The sequence below is a fragment of the Papaver somniferum genome, chromosome 8, assembly GCF_003573695.1.
Source record: "Papaver somniferum cultivar HN1 chromosome 8, ASM357369v1, whole genome shotgun sequence".
Classification (NCBI taxonomy): domain Eukaryota; kingdom Viridiplantae; phylum Streptophyta; class Magnoliopsida; order Ranunculales; family Papaveraceae; genus Papaver; species Papaver somniferum.
Window position 1 is genome coordinate 152,199,668 of NC_039365.1, and position 20,621 is coordinate 152,220,288.

Below are 20,621 nucleotides of genomic sequence, written 5' to 3' on the forward strand. Positions count from 1 at the left end.
CAGTTGGAAGGAATTTTGGCATGAGTTTAGCTAAGCTCAAGCTTCCAAGCAAGTTTAGCTCAAAGCCATTGTAATACCCCAATATTCGGCAGTGGTTGACCGAATGGAATATAAGTAATGGCTTGTCCATTCCTAACACCGAGGCCTGATGTGTTCACTTGACTGAGTTGTGAGAAAAAACTTCTCAGTTAAGCGTGCTCGTCCGGGAGTAGTCACAAGATGGGTGACCTCTCGGGAAGCTGCTGCTGGATGACCGCAGTAGTGCCGTTAAAAATCGCACACCGCTGGTTAACCACAATGGGTAAGTGGGAACAATATCGGTGTTAGTTGGTCTACAACTAGAGATGGTTCACTTGTGATCGGGTGGGAGAGTATGTTAGGCCATCCAGCTAGATACTGGTATCACAAGAGGTAAGGAACGTCTACATTATATCGAGGCCTGACGGGTTCACTTGACTGAGTTGTGGGGAAAAAAAACTCTGCAGCGTGCCCGGGTGGGAGCAATCCAGGAATGGGTGACCTCTGGGGAAGCTGCTGCTGAATGACCACGGTAGTGACGTTAAAAATCCCACACTGATGGATAACCACAATGGGTAAGTGGGAACAATATCGATGTTAGTTGGGATACAACTAAGGACGGCTCACTTGTGCTCGGGTGGCAGAGTATGCTGGGGTGTTATGCCAGATACTGCTCTCACAGGAGGTAAGGAACGTCTACATTAAACCGAGGCCTTTCCAGCACAATTGGCTCCAGAGTTGGCAGTAAACTCTTCAGTTAAGCGTGCTCGGACAGGAGCAATCCTGGGATAGGAGACCTCCAGGGAAGTTTCTACTGGATTACCGCAGCGATGCCCATTGAAAACCCCACACTGCCGGATAACCGCAGTGGGTAAGTGGAGAGAATATTGGTGGAGGTATGGGTCATTACATCCTTGGAAAAGTGATGCGCAATAGTGGCACATTATGGCTCAAGTGACAGTTATAGTTAGTTACTGGCTTTGTGAGCATGCCAAAGATGAGAGACAAGTTGAAATGGTTATGAAGTGAGTTTATAACCTTATTGGAATGTTCACAACCGTTTTGGGACAGGTGCGGCATGCGTAGGCACAAGTTGGAGAACATGGTCAGTTATGCACAACTTTAGGCGGTTATGGAAACTATCCCTTGACTACTTGGATGTCCAAAACTTGTGCATTCGGTTTTGCACGATTTTGGATACTTGCTGAGATATAAATGTTAGGAAAGGTAACGTAAATCAATAAAAGAGAGTTGGTAGATATGTGGTCTCATGTTTGAGAGAATAAGACATCATTAAGAGAATGATGGCCTGTTTGATCAATGTGATGGAATTTTTTTTTAATCTTCCTTTGATGCAATAAAATGGGATTGTTGTATTATATCTTTGTGTTTATTGTGTTGTTAATTTTGTGATTTGGTCAATCAGATTGATGCATGACAAACCTCTTATGCTTATGGGGGCATAAAGAGTTAGAAAGAAAAGAAGAAAAACTTATGTTCTTTAAAACCTTGGCAAATGCATATTTTGATGTAAATGTGCATGTGAGCTGGTCATTGAAGCTGATACGATGTTGGCCATTCAGTCAATAACAGAGGAAAATCTTCTCATGCAATGGGAGAATAGAAATATCCTCAAAGCAATTGTTCTTTTACTTTTGTTAGTCGAGATGACAATCAAGTTGCAAACAATGTTGCAAAATCCGTGAGAGAAACAACTACGTCTGTTATTCACATTAACAACTTTCATAATCACCTTTATAGTCATATGACAAGGAAGCTGATTCACTGAACCACATAGTATTGCCAGTCATGCCTCATGGAAAATTTTAAGGCCGGAAAATGGACATGTGACACCAAGTTATGTAAGTTAGTCAAGTTGTAGGTTTTAACCTATGAATCGACTTTCCTGCTCGAGAAAAATAACATGGTAAAATAGTAAAAGGAAAAGTCGGAGTGATGTAATTTCTGTTCGGGAATGTAATTTCTCCATCTTTCCACACCCAATTTTTTTTTCTTTCTTTCTTTTGATGTTAGTCATAGTCCCGTCCTGCCCCCTGGCAGGATAGTCACCGGCTTACCTCCACTGAACCAACTCGGCCCTTTTGAACTCATGTTAAAATTAGTATAATTTACATTTGAGCGGAGACTCGAACCGCTGACCTCTTACTTGAGAGTCAGACTCCTGTCCAACTAGGCTAACCGGGGATGGTTCACCCAATTATTCTGTTCTTTGCTTGCATTTGCAGGTTATTATTCAACAAAAACAACAGGGTCATGTTGGAGTTGTGAAAGTTAAAAGATTGAAGTTTGAACAGAAGAAGCAGAAGAATAATGTGAAGAACTGAAACCCTCGAAGAAAAATGGAGAATAGTGGAATTAAGATCTTTGATAACTTCATTAAAGATAAATCATTCAAATCAATCTTTCGCAGAAAATCATCTACCGATGATTCTACTCTTCCTTCTCCAAAATCCATCTCAGTTCTCTCTCCAATTGCTAATTCTGTTGTCTCTCGTTGCTCCAGGTTAAACATCACTTTCTTTTATCTCACTTCGCATTATGATCTTTGTTTTGATTGCATGCATTACGATCTTTGTTTTGCTTTTCCTCAACTTCTTGATGCTGAGAAATTAGGGTTAGGCTTTTTTAGACGTAATTTCTTCTGTGTCATTTTTATGTAAGTTGCATTTGCAGTACTTTGTCAATTTGATGAGAAATTATAGCTAGGAACACCTTTGATTTGCATTGCAGCAAAAGCAACGATTAGGGTTCATTCAAATGCATAGCAAATTAGTAACTTCTTAACTAAATCCTGTGTATGCATGACCAATAGGTGACAGATGAAAAGCTTTAGTAAACAAATTGTTCCTGCTACCCTTTCGCCAACTCTAAGAGGTGATAATAATCTTTAAAAATTAAGGAAATCCTTCTGGATTGAAGGTGAAGTAAATGAAAAGTGGTGAAAAAGTTAGTCTTGTCTCTTTGCTTCATACTTCTGTCGATTGTCATTTTGCGTGTTTGTTGAGAGTTTAATGAAATGGATTTGTTGGTCTAGCAAAAATAAATGTAGGAGTACTGCGTATTGGGTCAAGGGAAGCAAAATGGGTTTTCCTTTTCGGGAGGGGGCTTGGATTAGGCTTAGATAGAAGCAATAAGAGGCATAACCTTAAAAGTTGTTTGTGGTTTGAGATGGTCTATGTTTTAAGAGGTGAGAGTAGACAGAAAAGATGATAGAAGAGCTTGATAGGAAGTCCTAGGATGAAGAGGTTAGAGTAAGGAGAGGTGGGTAGTGCTCTTTTTCTTGTCAAGGGTAGGGAAAGAGTGGAGACCTGTAGTTCACACCAAATATCCTGTTTTTGATCTGCTTGGAATGTAGAAAAACATTTGAGTTCTTGCTCTCTGTAGCTGCATATGAATGATGCTTCTCTCCCAAGATAGGTGCTAGGGTTGATATGTACACAGTACACCTTAAGCTCCATGGATATAATAATGCCACTCGCGGTGCTTAAAAGTACACATTTCCCGTTGATATGCTGCTCTTTTTTAAGTTCCAATGTGTAAGTCGACTTCTTGTACTCGCAGGATCCTTCAAACCCCAACTGAAGAGTTGCAGAAGCTTTATGAGAATGAATACCCTGCCCATGCTAAGCAATCATCTATTTATGCTAGAAATCTCTTGGAATTCTGCTCGTATCAAGCCCTCTATGTGCTGACTCAACGTTCAGATTATTTGAGTGACAAGGAATTCGTCCGTTTGAGTTATGATATGATGCTTGCATGGGAAGCCCCTGGTACCGAGCCTTTAGTCAAAGTGAGACATTCCATCATTGTTTGCAATTTTTATCCTTGTAAGAAGACATAAATTATTTTACTTTCCTCGTTAGAATTTGTTTTGACAATTTTTCTATTTTTCTATCTTGTGTTTTCTTCATGTATCATGTTTATGGAGTGACCTTCAGCACTGACAGAGGCCTAGTCTGATGTTTAGCGTCTTTCTCTCTCATTTTCTTGATGCTAAATCCCTTCTTTCTATCACAGGAAACCGTACCTGAGAATGATCACGACGATGCCGACTGGGATGGGTGGTCCTTGTTTTACTCAGATTCCATTAGCACCGCTGTTCAGGTTGGTTCTCACTGATTAATTTTCTTACTGTTCGTTTGTTTTCAAACTTCTACAACACAAATATTACGTTTGTTACATACAAATATTACTTCATAACTAAGACAGTCCTAACAGTAATATTAGTAATTTCTGTTCCCGTCGAGATCTTTTCTGTCTACCATGAATTCATTCTTATTATTAGTTTTGTAATCTATACCAGGTTGATGCCAAGAAAACTGTTGGTCCTGAGGCTTTTGCACGAATTGCTCCTGCATGTGCTGCTGTAGCAGATATCATAACTGTCCATAATCTTTTCAGTGCTCTTACGAGCTCTTCAGGTGGTCAACTTCATTTTCTCATCTATGACAAGTACCTTGGAACCCTCGACAAGTATGTTTCAGCCCCTTTTTACTTATTCTGGAAAGTTAATTAGCTGCATGTTTGCAAAGTTAAATATACAGTGTATAACATTTTGATAACATAGTCAAATGACTCAAATCAATTCCTCCATCATATAAAGGAGTTGCTATAAACACAACACGCAGAATCACTAGTGCCAGTATAAGGAGCTGCAGTAGCACACCATTATCCAATTCGTAGGTTTATGGGAACTGTTACTGTTGATGCACCTAGTTTTGTCTAACTAAATTGACTTTTAATCAGTATGTTTGTAAGATTTTTACCAATTAAACTCTAATTGATATCTTAAATTTGTTGAGGTGTCAGGCTAAGTGATACTACATAATTAAATTCAGTCGTTACACTCTAATGAACATCCACCATTTCCAGCGTCTCTTGAAATGTATGAGTTTAAATAGCTCTGAAGTTGGATAGGCTTGTTTGGGCAATTTAAGTCAAATGCAAAGTTAAAATCATAGACAATATTGATCATAATAATCTCAATAAGATTAACTAAGCAGTAGATAATCGTTAATTACAAAAGTTTCCTCAAGGGAGGCCATTGAAAAGATTGGCATGTCATTCTCGAAGTCAAAGAGCAGATTTCAATAGTTATGGACTCAGGGACCAGGGTTGAGCAAATCCACTATGGTAGTGTCAAAACACCACAATTAGATGCATCCCTCTAGTAGTATCATGTTATTATCTCTTTGAGACATGATATATGATATGATGCAAAAACTAATACTCTTGGATTTAAGTACTAGTATTCACCAAAATTTTTTTCAACTACAGGGTAATTAAATCTGCAAAAAATGCGGCATCTAACCTTGAGCTTGCTGAGGGAGAGATTGTTTTAGATGTTGATGGCACTGTTCCCACTCAACCAGTTCTCCAGCATATTGGACTCACTGCATGGCCTGGTGAGGCATGGCATCCCTATTTTTACTTAATTCTGTAGCTGCGAACAAACAAGGAATAAGACCAATGAAAACAAATAACATATGATGTCATGCTTAATTGTTTCCCGTCCTATTGGTATTTGCGTGTAACTACAATTTAAAGATCGTCATCGAATTAATGCTTCTCATCTCAAAAATCTGATGTGACTAATATTACTTGGATGGACGTAGCAGCGGAAAGTTGTTCTTTGCTTTGGTTAGAACCATCAAATGATAAATTTATGCATGTCTTTTGTGCAGGCTAGTAATTGTACAATTTCTACCTGGATCTGTCTCGCTATACTTACTAGAGCTCAGGTTTTCATGTTTCGTTTCATAAAATCTTTTTTCTTCTCAGGGCGATTGACACTAACCAACTATGCTCTCTACTTTGAGTCACTGGGAGTTGGTTTATATGAGAAAGCTGTCCGGTATGATCTGGCAACAGACTTGAAGCAGGTCGTGAAGCCTGAATTGACTGGTCCACTGGGTGCTCGTGTGTTTGACAAAGCCGTGATGTACAAATCAACAGCCATGTATGTTTTCTGATTTTAATGTCTGTCTGATCTTAGCGTATATTAATGCAACTTAAAGATCTAGTTGTACTCATTTACAGAACAGAACCTGTTTTTATGGAGTTCACCGAGTTCAAAGGAAATTCGCGCCGCAACTACTGGTTGGAAATTTGTCTTGAGATCTTGTATGTTCATAAGTTCATTAGAAAGAATGGCTTAAAAGAGAACCCGCAGATGGAAGCACTTGGCAAAGCCATTTTATGCATCTTCCGGCAACGTGCAGTTAGAGAAGCTTTTCGCATATTACCATCCCATTACAAAACCTTACTTCCTTTCAATCTAGCTGAAAAGCTTCCTGGTGGAGATATGATTTTGGAAACCCTGTTGAGTCGCTTGAAGCTTTTGACAATAAATTCACCCCGACGTGAATCTTTAGGAACTTCTCCAAGAAATGTCAAACAAATTGAATCTGTAGGAAGTTCACCAAGAAATGTCAAACAACAGCTTTCATTTTTTCCTATTTCTATACTAGCACTTACAAGACTTGGTTTCAAATTACCGAAAGGGGTGGATGCACATTTCGAAGCTGGGTTTCAGGTTGGAGACGTTTGTGTAGGTGAGAAAAACCCTCTAGAAATGGTTGTGCATCAGTCAAAATGTGACATGGGGAGAGCGGAGGCAGCACAGGCAACTGTGGACCAAGTGAAAGTGGACGGGCTCGACACGAACATAGCTGTGATGATGGTAAAAAGCTATGATAAATTGTCTTTGCTATTTAGACTTAGTTTCATGATTTCCCCATCTGACCGACTTAAAAGGAAATATTTTTGTTAATTGGTATGAATCTATAGAATCTTTTATGCAAAATTTTCTAAATTTTATACCACACATATTTCTTAGTACCTTAAGAAAGTAAATTTGGTCAATTTTTATAATGATTATGGTCTCTCGTGGTTTTATAGGAATTACTCTTCCCGGTGATTGAGCTATTTAAACGGCTTCAGTTTTTGGCAGCATGGGAAGATCCATTTAAATCAACAATGTTTTTGATGGTGGTCGCATATACAACTTACAGGTAATATAAACCAGGTACTTTATCTGCTTGCAGTTCCTTTTTTTTTTTTGGTAATATATTACCAGTTCTGATGCAAATCCATCTTTATCTTATGTATTGGATGGCTGGCTTCCCTTCCGTGTCTTCAAGTTTCCTACTGTAATCGAGTGCTTAGTGTTAGGATCACTCGAGTTAAAACATTTGTACCCCATTATTTTCCAAGTCATATTGAGATTTGAGACTTCAAATATACCTTCTTTGATTTTGGCCAGTTGTATTATTAAACTTCTATATTGGATCTATTGGTAGAATGATACTCAACCTTTTACCCTGACTTGCAGGGGGTGGATTAGGTATGTATTACCATGCATATGTGTATTTTTCGCGGCTCTCATGGTCTGGCGCAAGCACCGAAACAAAGGAAAATCTTTGGAAGTCCTTGAAGTAATGCCTCCGCCTAGTAAAAATGCTGTAGAACAACTGCTGATGTTACAGGAAGGCATTTCTCAGTTTGAGTCCCTAGTCCAAGCAGGGAACATTGTTCTCCTTAAAATAAGGGCTATCTTATTTGCTGCACTTCCACGGGTTTGTGTTTTTAATTTACTGAAAACTAATCTTATACATACCTTTTGACTTGTATTACCCTATCCTTCTTCTGATTCGGTTGAATTCCATTTGGGTCTGAGTTGCAATTTTTTTTTTTAATGATCTTTCTCCAGGCAACAGACAAAGTTGCTCTCGCGCTGGTTGTGATGGCTGCAGTTTTAATATTCACACCTCTTAAGTACCTCATCATATTGGTATTCCTTGAGGCATATACTAGGCAGATGCCCTTGAGGAAAGATAGTAATGACAAGTGGGAAAGGCGGGTGAGAGAATGGTGGTTTAGGATTCCAGCTGCTCCAGTACAACTTATCAAATCTGAAGACAAGAAGAAGAAATAAATGGTGTTGCTGTAGAAGAATTCACAAAACTAAAATGATCAACGAACTGTAAGTGTTATACATTTTGTCTATCTTAAAATTCGTCCACTAGATTAAGTTGTCATATATTCTTTGTCGTTTTTAGTTTCTTTTTATCAACTTTTGTAGCACTACCTGTTTGTAATCTTAAGAAATGTTACAGTTAGTTGTTCAGGTGCTAATGGTAGAGACATGTAAGTTAATAAAGGCTCTAACCCAACTAGATTTTGGGGTTTTTGTGACAGTTTTGGTATTTATCTTTGTTATGGTCCGCAGAGCTTAACAATGATCTTTGTTTTGGTAGTTGTCCATGGCTGTCTATATCTTTAAGGAATGATTTTCATTTCTTAAAGCAAAACAGATTTTTGTAAGATTTCATTTCTTTGTAAATTTTTGGATATCATTGGTCCACACTTGGTTTCACGTTAGTCAGAGTGTTCTGTAATCATCTAATCTCTTTGCATTTTCGTGTTAGTTTGTTTCTGTGAATGTTGAGATTAAAAGTTCCATTTGTAGCTGCCGCACTTATCTAGCATATGATTATATGATTTCCCAAAATGTGCTCAACTGGAAAAGAATCCTATATATCCTATATTTCAATGTTTGACAATTCCTTGGACATTTTATGGATTTCTAAATTTAATCAAATTAATTATTTCATCAATAGAATTAGGATCTTTTGATCTTTGTCCAGAATCTGTTTACAAAATTTTATAGAAGATGAGAAAGTTTATTTTGTCAAAAGACTTTAAACCCACCTTGGGCGCACGTTACTGGAAGCCCCAAAGAGGAGGAAATAAACTTTCACAAAATCAAGAAAAATGCACACAAGTAAACAAGAAATTTAAGGACATCCGAAGTGCTGTCAGTCACCCAACATTGATTTTTTCTTATCTATCAACTTCTGGTGCTTGACAAAAGAATCAGCAGTAACACAGTCATGCTGTGATTGCAACTATTTGTATAAGAATTATTTGTACACTATGGTGTTTTAAAAAAATGAAATTAGAGTTAACAACAAACTAAAGTAGGCGGATTTTTAGAGTTAACAACAAACTTGGACAAAATAAAGTAAAACTTTACAAACTCGTACAACAGAGTGAAATTAGATTGCTGCTAGCACTCCCTCTCAGACAACACTTCCAATGGGATGAGATACACTAATATCTGCTTCCTCTTATCTAATCCAAGTTTATATAAAGCTGGTGATTTCCTTTTTCTGGATGCTGCTTTAGACATTATCAGGCCAGAACTCTCTGAAAAAGGCTATTTCAAAACCCTTTTCTTGAGCACGTTTTTCTTCTTCCAGCATTTTCTTCATCCTTTTGGAGGCTTTTTTGGTTTGCTTCTGAGTTTGCGAAGGCTCCTGCAACGTTACAAAAGAAAGATAAGTATCCTATCATTGGCGTCGTTTGCTAAACGAAAACAAAGTTCATGTTCGTAGGGAAAATGACATAGGAACCAAATGAAATCAGTAGCCAGCATTGCGCACAGAAAGCAGCATACGCACTTTAACACCAGTGTCACTATGCTAGTAGGAAACCTTTTTAAAGGGTGCTTGTAGAGAATTGCACTAAAACTATGTCAGTCAAAGTATAGGAAAGCTCGTGAAGTATAGGGACACTCAGGAATGAGATAATAATATTTCAAGGTTAGCACCACCGCAGTAAAGGTCACTAATTTCTTTCTAAATTAGCTCAATACTCAAGCCCCCTATTAAGTCTAAGCTTAGGTGATATGACGATAACAACTTAAGCATATAAGCAAGAAGAGGTCTAGAAGAATAAGAATTCAATAACGAATCTTTTTCCCTTTTTATCCTAGAAAAATAGCAAAGAAATTGATACTCACAGTTTGACGTTTCCCTTTAGAGGCAGGACGTTCCACCAACTTAAGGTTTACTTTCTCCAAACCAACGCCAGACTTGTCGTTCTTTATATGCCCTTCTATTGGTTCCAACATTCCCTGTTACATGATGACATTACTTGCTTGAGAAGATTGGGTCATAAACTCCTTAGATCAGTAGAACTTTCCGTTTTACGAGCTGACAAAAACGAAAAAAGAAAACACGAATATGTACCTGCTCTGAAACACCAAGACCAGTCCCTTCTTTCCATCCACACTTCTTCAAAAGCTGTTGGCAGACACCTTTAAAATGTGAGAACAAACTATCTTATGAATGAATACAATAAAACCCATACAGGTATCTGCAAAAACTAAGCACTTAATCTCAAAAGGGGAGAGAAGCAGAGACCTGAAACCCTATGTTACTGGAGTTGATGGAGGTTGAATTACATGTACCAAATTTGTCTCCCATTATTAGAGGTTGCTCCTTATAACTATTATCAGCCTGCAATTATTCATAAACAGTTATCTTAAGAAGAAATTAGAACTAAAAGCGGAAGGGGGGAGGCAGAGACTCACAATTTCACTTTTCCGTCTCGAGGCCGAATTTTTCGTAAGCAGCTTCACTTTCTTCTCTATTGTATCCCCACCAAGGCCCGCCTTGTTATTCTTTACATGCACGTAGATTGGATCTAGCCTTCCCTGTTAGTAAGCAGCTAATTAACTCTCTCCCCTACACCAATTTCAAAGACAATCTAAAACATAAAGAGAGTTTGAAATAGAAATATAAATGAACACTAACGAAAAATGGAACTGAAGGACCTTTTGATTTATTCTCTAAATAACTTACCCAATAAAAACGATGGTAAACAAGAATCTTCACTACTGCAGAGAATAAACGAGGAATGGTTTCCCTAATTAATTTATCCATTAGATAGAAAGATGCCCAGCAGTGTCATTAACTAGTGAAGTTTTGTTCAGCAAATCTCGTAACCCAAAGTGATTACAGTAAATTTGTCAATCCTCCCCTTTAACTCTCTCGCACCCTCTCTCCCAACCACAACTTCACGTCAACTTGCTATTCTACCAAATGGCTCTTCCTCCTATCATCCTAACGCCCCAGCCCCACTATCAATTCTGTACATTTCTACCTACATATTCACCATTCTCCATGTCTTTCTATGAAGTAAAGAGTCAACTGGACATGGCTCCCCAAAGTACCCACCATTGAGGATGAATTCTCAAAGGCTCAGCTAGACCAAAAAAAACTACATAATCCCTACACAGTAAGTTATACCATTTGAGAATAACTATACTGAGAAGATTTGATCTATTGACCTTCTAAAAACAGGTATACTAAGAAAATTAGGGGCAAAAAAAACCCTAATTGATCATCACAACGCTATAATTTCAAATCAATCAATCAAACGGGGAATTATCGGGAAGAATAAGAAAAATTACCTGTTCTGAAGCACCGAGTCCAGTTCCTTCTTTCCATCCACTCTTCTTTAATAGCTGTTTGTGAGAGAAAAAAAATTCATCAGAAAAACTAACAAGGAATTGATAATTGGGTTGGAAAAAAAAAATGACAAACCCTAGAAAGATAGAGAAACAAACCTGAAACCCAATGTTAGTGGAATTAATGGTGGTTGCTGAAGAATACGATACTTCTCCCATGTTCATGAGGATGATGATGTTTCTGTTAAGTGTTAACAGTTTCTCAAACTTACTCAGCGACTTTTATTTCAGACGGGGGGGGGGGGGGGGGGGTAAAGTTGAATCTTACCGGGACAAGGATGGTTATTATTTTTTATTTTATCTGCCTTTTCTAAACGGTACCAAATAGTTCATCTTTGGAACACACACATTACAATTTTGTTTAGAGCAATGATACAATGTTATGTCCCACGCTGCTGTTTTCTCATGGCCATATAGAACTAGTGTCTGCTAAAATTTAAAAATAACAATAAGATCAACCATGTGATTTTGTTTTTGGAGAATTTCTAATGCAAATTTTTGTCCATTCAGCTAAAATCTAGTGTGCAGTCGAGTTTGAAGTTTCAAACATGGCCCAGTTCAAAGTTTGATTGGTGATATTCTGAAAATCATATTTCATCACGGGTTGTTTTTCTTTTTTTTTTTTTTTTTTTGATGAAAATCATTCAACCCTGTTATAGAGGGGCGGCATGTTCTATTAGAGGGGAGGTAAGTGTGATAGTAATGTCCCTCTTATTGGTTAGGGGGTGTCTTATAGGGGTGTAAATTGACTAGATTACCCTCTCCAATTTTTAATCTAATGGAATCAGAAAAATCGAAAAACCTTTTTGATTTTTTCATCTTCTCTTCTTTTCTCCTCCTCCATTAAAATAGAAATTTCATCGTCCTCGATTAATCAGCCATTTGAAAAATTGATAATCGTTGATTGAAAACTATATTTCGAAAAGACCCATTTAGGGTTTAGTTTATTGTGTTTATTTAAGTTAGTTTTGTATCAAAAATTAGGGTTTTGGATCAAAACTGAAATTGAAATTTTTGTGTTGCATGTGAGTTACGGTTGGTAATAACTCCAATTGGAACTGTAACTATAGATTTGGTTGATGTTACGGTCCATTTAACTCAAATACCAACAGTGAGTTATTGATTTTGAGATAAAATGTTCAGTTACAAAAAAATTTTGCAACCGTAAATTACTTACGGTTGGTCTCGTTACTTAAGTTACGAACCGTAAGTTGTCCTGGATGTTTCATTTTCTTTTTATGGTCTGTAATTGCATCACTGTTATCAACCGTATTTGAGTTACAACTTGTAACTCAAATAACCTTACCAACCGTAGGTTAGTTACGGTTGACCTCGATTCATTAGTTACCAACCGTAGTTTGTTACGGTTGCTATATGTTGTCATTCTACCAACCGTAACTGGTATTACGATGGGGTTTCCCCCAAATTGAACCAGTTACGGTTGGTATTCGATACTTTTGGAACCGTAACTGAGAGTTACGGTTGGTAACGAGCTAAATTCCAACCGTAAGTTCTTCTAAAATTGTAAAAGTTTCGAATTTTTTACGTACTTTAGATAATTTTGAGCGACAAAAAGCTAATGGGAACTAATTTAGAGATTCGCCCATCTCAAATTTGTCACTGGAATCACTCATTTTGGTTGAGTGAATCAAAATCTAGGGTTTCACAAATATCACAAAAGTTTTTCTTTTATTCTCCTCTAATTTTTTTTTTAAACTCTAAAAATCTGATTTTGATTTGGTTTAGAGTTAACATAAGTGATTTGATTATCAACACTAAACTATGCAAGGGTTAATTAATCATTTTCAATTTTTTTATAAGGGACACTTCAAATTACCATGTAATGACCTTTTTATCTTATTCACTGCCGCCCCTCCAATGAAATCTGCAGCCCTTTAACGGGAATGAAATCCATTAGCATTGCCCTTGGAGTCCCAAAACAGTAACCCCGAGTACAATTCTTAGCTGCAATCTGGAGCTAGTAGTGTAGGTAAGGAAAGTCAAATATATGCCATTTAGAATCTTGGATGCATATGAAAATCCAACGCGTGATGCAGCAGCACATTTTGAAATATCATCCCTTAATTTTTGTATTGTAATCCCCACCACACCATGCACGAGTCAAACATAATCTCTTCCTCACTCATTTCACTCTCACATTCTCCTTCTCTCTTCTGCATTCTATGCATGCATGCCTCCTATAAATAGAGATACTTTCACTCTATATTCTTCACATCCAAACTTACGTATCTCCTCCCAATCATCACTGACAACTTATCCTTTCGCCTTTAACTGCTGTAGTTCCCATTTTTTACATTACACCTTAAATATTTCTTGCTTAATTCAAATTTCAGTGGCCGCTTCTTATACAGCTTGACAAGTGATTAATAAGTAACTAAAAATCCCTTTTATCAATAAATTGCAGCAAAATGGACAATCATGGACAGTGCCACTAGGAAGAAGAGATGCAAGAACTGCAAGCCAAAGTGCTGCAAACAGCCAGTTACCAGGCCCTTCAAGTACTCTAGCACAATTAATCACTAGTTTTTCAAACAAGGGGTTTACTGCTCCGGAAATGACTGTTCTATCCGGTTCTCACACCATAGGTCAAGCTGGTTGCGGAAGTTTCCGAACCCGTATTTACAATCAAGCAAACATTGATCCAGCTTTTGCCACCACTCGCAGGGCAACCTGCCCTTCCACCAGCGGCAGCGGTGATCGAAATTTGGCTCCACTTGATGTCCAAACTCCAACCCGATTCGAGAACACTTACTTCCAAAACTTGGTGGCTCAGCGAGGGCTACTAAATTCAGACCAAGTCTTGTTCAATAATGGATCACAAGATGCATTGGTTCGAACATACAGTCAAAACAATGCTAGGTTTCTGACTGATTTCGCAGCAGCAATGGTTAAGATGGGAAATCTTAGTCCAGCTTCAGGCACTGTTACAGAGATTAGAAGAAATTGCAGGAGGACTAACTAATTGATCAATTAGTTAAAGACTGTATAATATTTATTATCAAGTCAATAAGTCATAATTGGGAATCAGGGCTGTAAAACAAGCCACATTTGTCCTTTTTTAATGCTTATCAGACTTATAGGATGATATCAAACAGACTATGGTATATTTGGTACCCTCGTCATTTCGCTACTACAGAATATCATATGTAATCTATTACGGACACGAACTGTCAAGGAGAATACTTAAATAACATGTACACTTGGTATATAGTGTAAGTTCAAACTGCACCAATCTATGGGATCAAACCAAGTGTTGATTAACGTACAAATATATTTAAAGGCAAAGCAATATAACGCGGAAGTAACGTAAATCATACAACACACAAGATTTTGTAACGGGGAAAACTGCAAGGAAGAAAAATCCAGGGACCTAATCCAGTTTTGGATACTCTTAGAATCAATACGCTATGCAAAGACCACTACAACTTCGAATAGTTAATACCAAGTAAACTAACTCAAAGTTACTTAGTTCCTTTAGTATCCATGCGCCTACAACAAATTTGACCTAAGCACATGAATCCTAAGATAGAGTCCACTACCTTAAGTCGCTTCACTTGCTGTGAAGTCTTCAGCAACTCATCTCATTTGGATCGTAATCTGAAATAATAAAGACTAATCGGTTTCCGTAACCTCTCTATAAATTTCCAAGACCAACCAAGTTAATCAGAGATAAATTAAGTACTAAGGTTTTTGGTTTAATCAATATAAACTCCTTTGTTCGGGTAGATCAATTTAGATCAAGATTATTGAAATAATTAATCTTAGTTTACACACTGTCAAAGTATATCTCAAAGGAAAACATAAAAATATATTGACGATCTGTACAAAAAGTTTTAAAGTATATTCGAGATAAATATCTTGTTAGATCCTAGTTAATCAAGTATGGAGGAAGTTATCACAAATATCGGAATACCAAAATAAAATCTTCTAGTATTCAATCTTCAGTCTTCAAAGTACCTGCACAAACAACTTGATTCCACCAATGATCGATCACAAACAGAATGGATCATGTTATTAATGGATGATCAAAAGTCTTATCTTCAGATCTGGAATCAAGTCAGAGTGACCTTATATATGAAGAGAAGGATCCCTGAATAAACAAACTAGATATATCAAGGTTTAGCTTTATCATTAGTCGATCAAATCAATAATCGAAAATTAATTAACAATATGATTCTTAATTTTCTACCAACAGTACTATTAGAACTTCTTCGATCCCACAGAAGACTTTAAACGAAGCATAATAAGATAATTCAATTAATTAGGATACTCTCCTCTAGAATTAGTATTACAAGAATATTAAAGTTGGCTTCCCGCACCAACAATTAAGTATCATATTCAAAGGATGAGTTTGTAAAATTACAAGCTCTACTATTTATAATGACCAAGGCATGTTTGGATTATAAGGAATTACCAAATCCTAAAGAAATGCAATAAATGTATATTTTCAGTTTTGTTCTCTTCCAACTATAATCCAACATATGTACCATAATCTGTATTGGTTAACAACCAATATCATCTAGCATATAACATATCTAAAGACTTGAAGGCCTAGAAAAATAAAGCTCCCACGTTGATCTCGCTTCCTATTTGCCGAAATGGGCCTTGTTTGAGTTTTGTGAAACGAGCGTTTTGGTGAGGACACTTGGAAACATATGATTCGTTTAAAACTTACAAACTCAAAAGGAAAACTTAACTTACCGTGGATGGAATTTTATGGAGGCCTAAATTCAATTCGGAAGTCGAGTATCTATCATATGAGGACTCTTTTTTTTCCAAATTGATACATAAAGGGAAAAAAATAAAACCACACATATTTCACACATATTTTCTGTGAAAATAAGAGGAAAAAATAAATAAAATCTACACATATTTCTTATATTTTCTCCACCACTTTATTGTATTTGCCGAGCCACACCAAATCAAGAATGCATCGGCACAGGACGCGGCGAAGCCTCGCGCACACCACATCAAGAATACATCGTCACGGGGAGGGGCAAAGCCCCTCGCACACCATGTTAAAAGGAAAAAAAATCAGGTGCATAACACATGCACAAATCTAATGCTTGAACCTTAGATTTTAGCCAGGGTTGTCGACCCTTGGCTCCGCCCCTGGCCACTCTTCCATGTTCATCTATGTTCTCATTTTTGTTTAATAGTATTCATATAATATAACTATTGTTGTCAATCGATAAACTATTCCCCACTACCATCTCCGCCGCCGCCGCCACCACCACCACCGGCCGATTATGATAAATGCAATGTGATTGTTTTTTACTACTCACCTATATTCTAATTAAAACAAATTTTTTGTGTCAATGATCAATTTTTTTGGTTGAAAAATTAGAAAAATACATCCTTCATTCCCTTCCCCCACTCTTTTCCCCCACATATGTGTCAATCATGTATGAGTTAAATCTAATAATAATGGGACCCCCTGTTAATCTCAATCTAGGGATCAAGGGCTAAGAATGATGACATTTAACGGGGAAAGGAAATGGGGGAAGTGTAGCAGCTTTGTGAAAAATTATTGTATGAAAAGCATACCTTGTCTTTCCCTGGACTAATAGAAAAGAAAAGAAAAAAAAACAAAAATATCAAAATAAGAAGTTGACGTTGTTCGCAGTTCGAACTGCTTTGGATTTGGTATCCTTCTAATCTATTTAGGTCTAGAGGGAACCAATTGCCACCTAAGTCGTTGTAGTATAGTGGTAAGTATTCCCGCCTGTCACGCGGGTGACCCGGGTTCGATCCCCGGCAGCGGCGTTTCGTTTTTTCTTTTTTAAAGCATTTGTTTCTTAATTTTCCAATACCGACTCTTTTTTTCATTCTTTACACATATACCAGTCGGACTCGGCAACTTCCCCAAAACACACCACCACCGGTCAACGCTTTGCTAATAGAACCAGGTAAAACTTCTCTCAGTTCCGATATCTACTTTCCATCTCGTTTGAACCTTTTGTGAGATTGTGCTTTTAATTTATTCATCTGGTTGATCTCTTGTGCTGCTCTTTTTAGCTTAAGCTAAATTAGCAGGTCTGTGGACTGTGATTGAAATGAATGAAATTTGAAAATGAAATTCATTACATGAGTTGGCGTCATACTTGATCCTAGTAGATTCTTTTCCGAATTAATTTCAATTTAAAATAAGTTCATAGTTCTGACGGAAATAATTTTTCATTTACTTGCTGTACTCGTGTTTCGGTAAGCAAAAAGATAGAAATTGTAACTATGGAAGGAAATGGGACTGACCCTCAATCTGTTGAGATAGATAGAAACCCTGGGGTTTCTGATCAATTGAAAAACCTACAAATCAACAACAAACAGCAAGATGATGATCATGTCTCGGTATGGATGTATGTTTTAATTTATTTATTTTTATGTAAACTGGGGTTCTTCTTCTTCATGACTGTTCCTTATTGTATTGGGAAATTTTGATTTTACTTGCAACCAATACCATGCAGCAACTCTTTTAAGTTATGTAGTAACTAGTAAGCACGATATACACGGTGAAGTGATGAAGAGCGTCAAAGTTATTAAACCACTTAGTTGAGAAAGAATTTCGGACACTTGCCGACTTATGTGACTTTAGAATGTAACTAAAGAGACGCTAGAGAGAATTCTGATAAAATTCTTTCGTGTTTACTTGCTTTCTTTTCTTTTGATTGTTTTCTTGTGCCTGCGAGTGAACATTTCTCCTCTTTCGTTAGATTAGTGTATGACAAGGTTCACCAGGGTGGGTTCTGCTGCTTCTGCACATCTGGTGCATTCTGTTGCCTCAAATCAATAATGACTTCAACTTGCCTACCATTTTATGCATATGTATGATCCTTGTTAGAAATTGTCTTATAAAGCGGACCTAAATTCTAGAAAAGTTTTTTGGGTTTATTTTCTTCTGAAGAAAGTACATTGCAGTCTCAAGATAGCTATGACACGGCAATCTCGCTTTCACCTCCTGAAAAGAAAGATGATGATGGAGACCAAGGGGATGTGTTAGTAGTAAATGAATCACAAGGTTAGTTTCATAGAATGACTTCATTTTGAAGTTAAGTCGGATCTTTCTTATCCTTTTTGTTTTGGAGAAGTAGTTTATGTAGACATTGCCTAAGAACTTCGAGCAATATTTTGGTTCTGTACACACACAGATGCTCTCCATAATATATAGCTCTCCTGGAAATCCTCTGAGGTTACACATATAGTAGTTTGTATACTGTTACTAATTTTCTCAGGTTGTATTCTTTTGGTGTACTTATCAGTTATACCCTTCAACTTTTTTTTGCAGAAACTGCCAAGAAGAAAAAAAGGAAAAACAAAAGCAAGTAAGCACTTTCTAATTTGATTATATGCATTCAAATTTCTCTCTAAATGCGCAACTGGCTACTAAACTTCCGATTATTTACAGAAAAAAGAAAGAACCCCTTCAGCAGACTGATCCGCCATCCATCCCTTGTACTAGAACTTTTCCCATCTGGGGATTTCCCTGAAGGCGAAATTCAAGATTACAAAGACGAGTAAGTAGTTTCTCTCCCCTAAGAGTATGCAATTTATTGTTTACTTTGTTCAGGACATATAGTTGATTGTGCATTCACAGTGGCATTCAATCCGATGTTTGACCACTTCTGAAGGCCACGCAGAATGCAACAAATACTGGAGTGAAGGTAGTTTGTATTCCCTGCACTGGAACTTGTTTTCTCAGTATGTCCTTATTTAACCAGGACCTCCAGTTTTCACTCAATTTTTGTCAGTTTAACATATTATGTCACTCATATTTTATCATTGCCACGCTGCAAAAGATGCTGGTAAGTTCTACAGAAAACAATCAGGAATGCTTGTTGTAACTTGAATATGTGGATGTGGGTAGGTTAGCTTTGGCCAAGGGCGGATGTCCTTTGCAGAATGCATGTCTACCGCTTATAAAAATGTTTTATTTTGAAACGTTTTAAATTAGCAAGCATTTCTCTTACTCTTACTCCTTGATGATCTCTTGCTTAGGAAGCTGGGATAGATGTACGGCTTTGTGATGTTGGTGCTGCAATCCAAGAGGTCATGGAATCATATGAAGTGGAGATTAATGGAAAGATATTCCCTCGTAAGATTTGAATATCAAAATTCAGGTTATTACCAGTTCTTTGTACAGTAGCAACGTCAAATTTTTTTCATTTTGTGTTGCTTTATTTCTGTTGGAGTATTATGCGTCATCTTTTTGTTTATCCTTCTGTATATTTTCTTTGCATAGTGAAAAGCATCCGAAACTTGAATGGACATAGTATTGGAAGATATCTGATTCATGGTGGTCCTAGTGGTAAATCTGTCCCAATTGTAAAAGGAGGGGAACAAACAAAAATGGAGGAGGGCGAATTCTTAGCAATTGAAACTTTTGGATCGACAGGTAACCTCCATTCTCTAGGACCATGGCATTAAAATGTTCAGTTGTTTATATTTGTTATGACTAAAGCAATTTGTCGCCTAAAATCGCAGGGAAAGGGTATATGTTAGAGGAGATTTGGAGTGCAGTCACTATATGAAAAATTCTGATGCGGGGCACACACCACTAAGGCTACCTAGAGCGAAGCAACTGCTAGCAACTATCAACAAGAATTTCTCAACATTGCCCTTCTGCAGACGTTACTTGGACTGACTTGGGGAGTCTAATTACTTAATGGCATTAAAGAACCTATGGGACAATGGCATTGTTCAGGTATATAACTTGCTTTCCATCGTTAACTCTGACAACTTCATGTTTTGGGAAGGTTCTATTGGTTCCCGTCCTGTCATTAACATTACCAGTGCATCAATTCATTGTTTGTTTTTTCCTCTTTTTTCCCCCTTGGCCCTGTCCCCCTCTGTGCGACATCAAGGGAAGCTACGTATCTCAGTTTGAGCATACCATCTTACTACGCCCAACTTGCAAAGAAGTGATATCTATAAGAGCGTGTTTGTTTGAGGCCCATGTCTTTGTTCTGGACTTGTAATAACCGTAGTAAACCAATTAACTTCATACAGTAGGTGTAGAAATCTCAGTGGAAGAAGCTATGTATATCTGAATGGTCCTAATGAAGTTGTTCTGTTATTTGCAAGTTTTTGTCAATATATTAATGTTGGAATCACAATGCTCGTATAATGAGTTTGTTGTATCTAGACTTGTACTGTGTTTGTGATGTTACTGTAATCTGCAATTTGAAAACTGAATGGAGGCTAAGCATTAAATTACATGTTCAGAAAAAAAAAATCGAAGTAAAACAAT

General features: G+C 37.2%; 3 protein-coding genes, 1 non-coding gene and 1 pseudogene across 4 annotated transcripts; 4 read left to right on the top strand and 1 right to left on the bottom strand.

Annotated features, from left to right (window-relative positions):
- The first annotated feature begins 2,291 nt into the window (after positions 1–2,291).
- On the top strand, positions 2,292–8,446 carry LOC113303538. The gene is made up of 10 exons (XM_026552569.1): positions 2,292–2,542; positions 3,601–3,829; positions 4,057–4,143; positions 4,343–4,512; positions 5,317–5,444; positions 5,821–5,998; positions 6,079–6,721; positions 6,940–7,052; positions 7,373–7,616; positions 7,751–8,446. The coding sequence occupies exons 1-10, from the start codon at positions 2,379–2,381 to the stop codon at positions 7,973–7,975; spliced, it is 2,181 nt and encodes a 726-aa protein (XP_026408354.1). The 5' UTR covers positions 2,292–2,378; the 3' UTR covers positions 7,976–8,446.
- A 472-nt stretch (positions 8,447–8,918) lies between these two features.
- LOC113304662 (G patch domain-containing protein 11-like) lies at positions 8,919–11,589 on the bottom strand. Its single transcript, XM_026553802.1, has 7 exons — positions 11,456–11,589; positions 11,300–11,353; positions 10,418–10,540; positions 10,248–10,343; positions 10,074–10,127; positions 9,845–9,958; positions 8,919–9,359 (listed from the first exon to the last, which is right to left on the bottom strand). Exons 1-7 carry the CDS (start codon positions 11,519–11,521, stop codon positions 9,225–9,227), a joined length of 642 nt encoding a protein of 213 aa, XP_026409587.1. The 5' UTR covers positions 11,522–11,589; the 3' UTR covers positions 8,919–9,224.
- Positions 11,590–13,364: 1,775 nt separating this feature from the next.
- On the top strand, positions 13,365–14,339 carry LOC113306216 (peroxidase-like). Its single transcript, XM_026555178.1, has 2 exons — positions 13,365–13,451; positions 13,782–14,339. Exons 1-2 carry the CDS (start codon positions 13,365–13,367, stop codon positions 14,337–14,339), a joined length of 645 nt encoding a protein of 214 aa, XP_026410963.1.
- A 2,732-nt stretch (positions 14,340–17,071) lies between these two features.
- TRNAD-GUC lies at positions 17,072–17,143 on the top strand. Its single transcript has one exon. It is a non-coding gene; the product is annotated as a tRNA-Asp (tRNA).
- Positions 17,144–17,608: 465 nt separating this feature from the next.
- Positions 17,609–20,511, top strand: LOC113306217 (annotated as a pseudogene).
- The last annotated feature ends 110 nt before the right edge of the window (positions 20,512–20,621 follow it).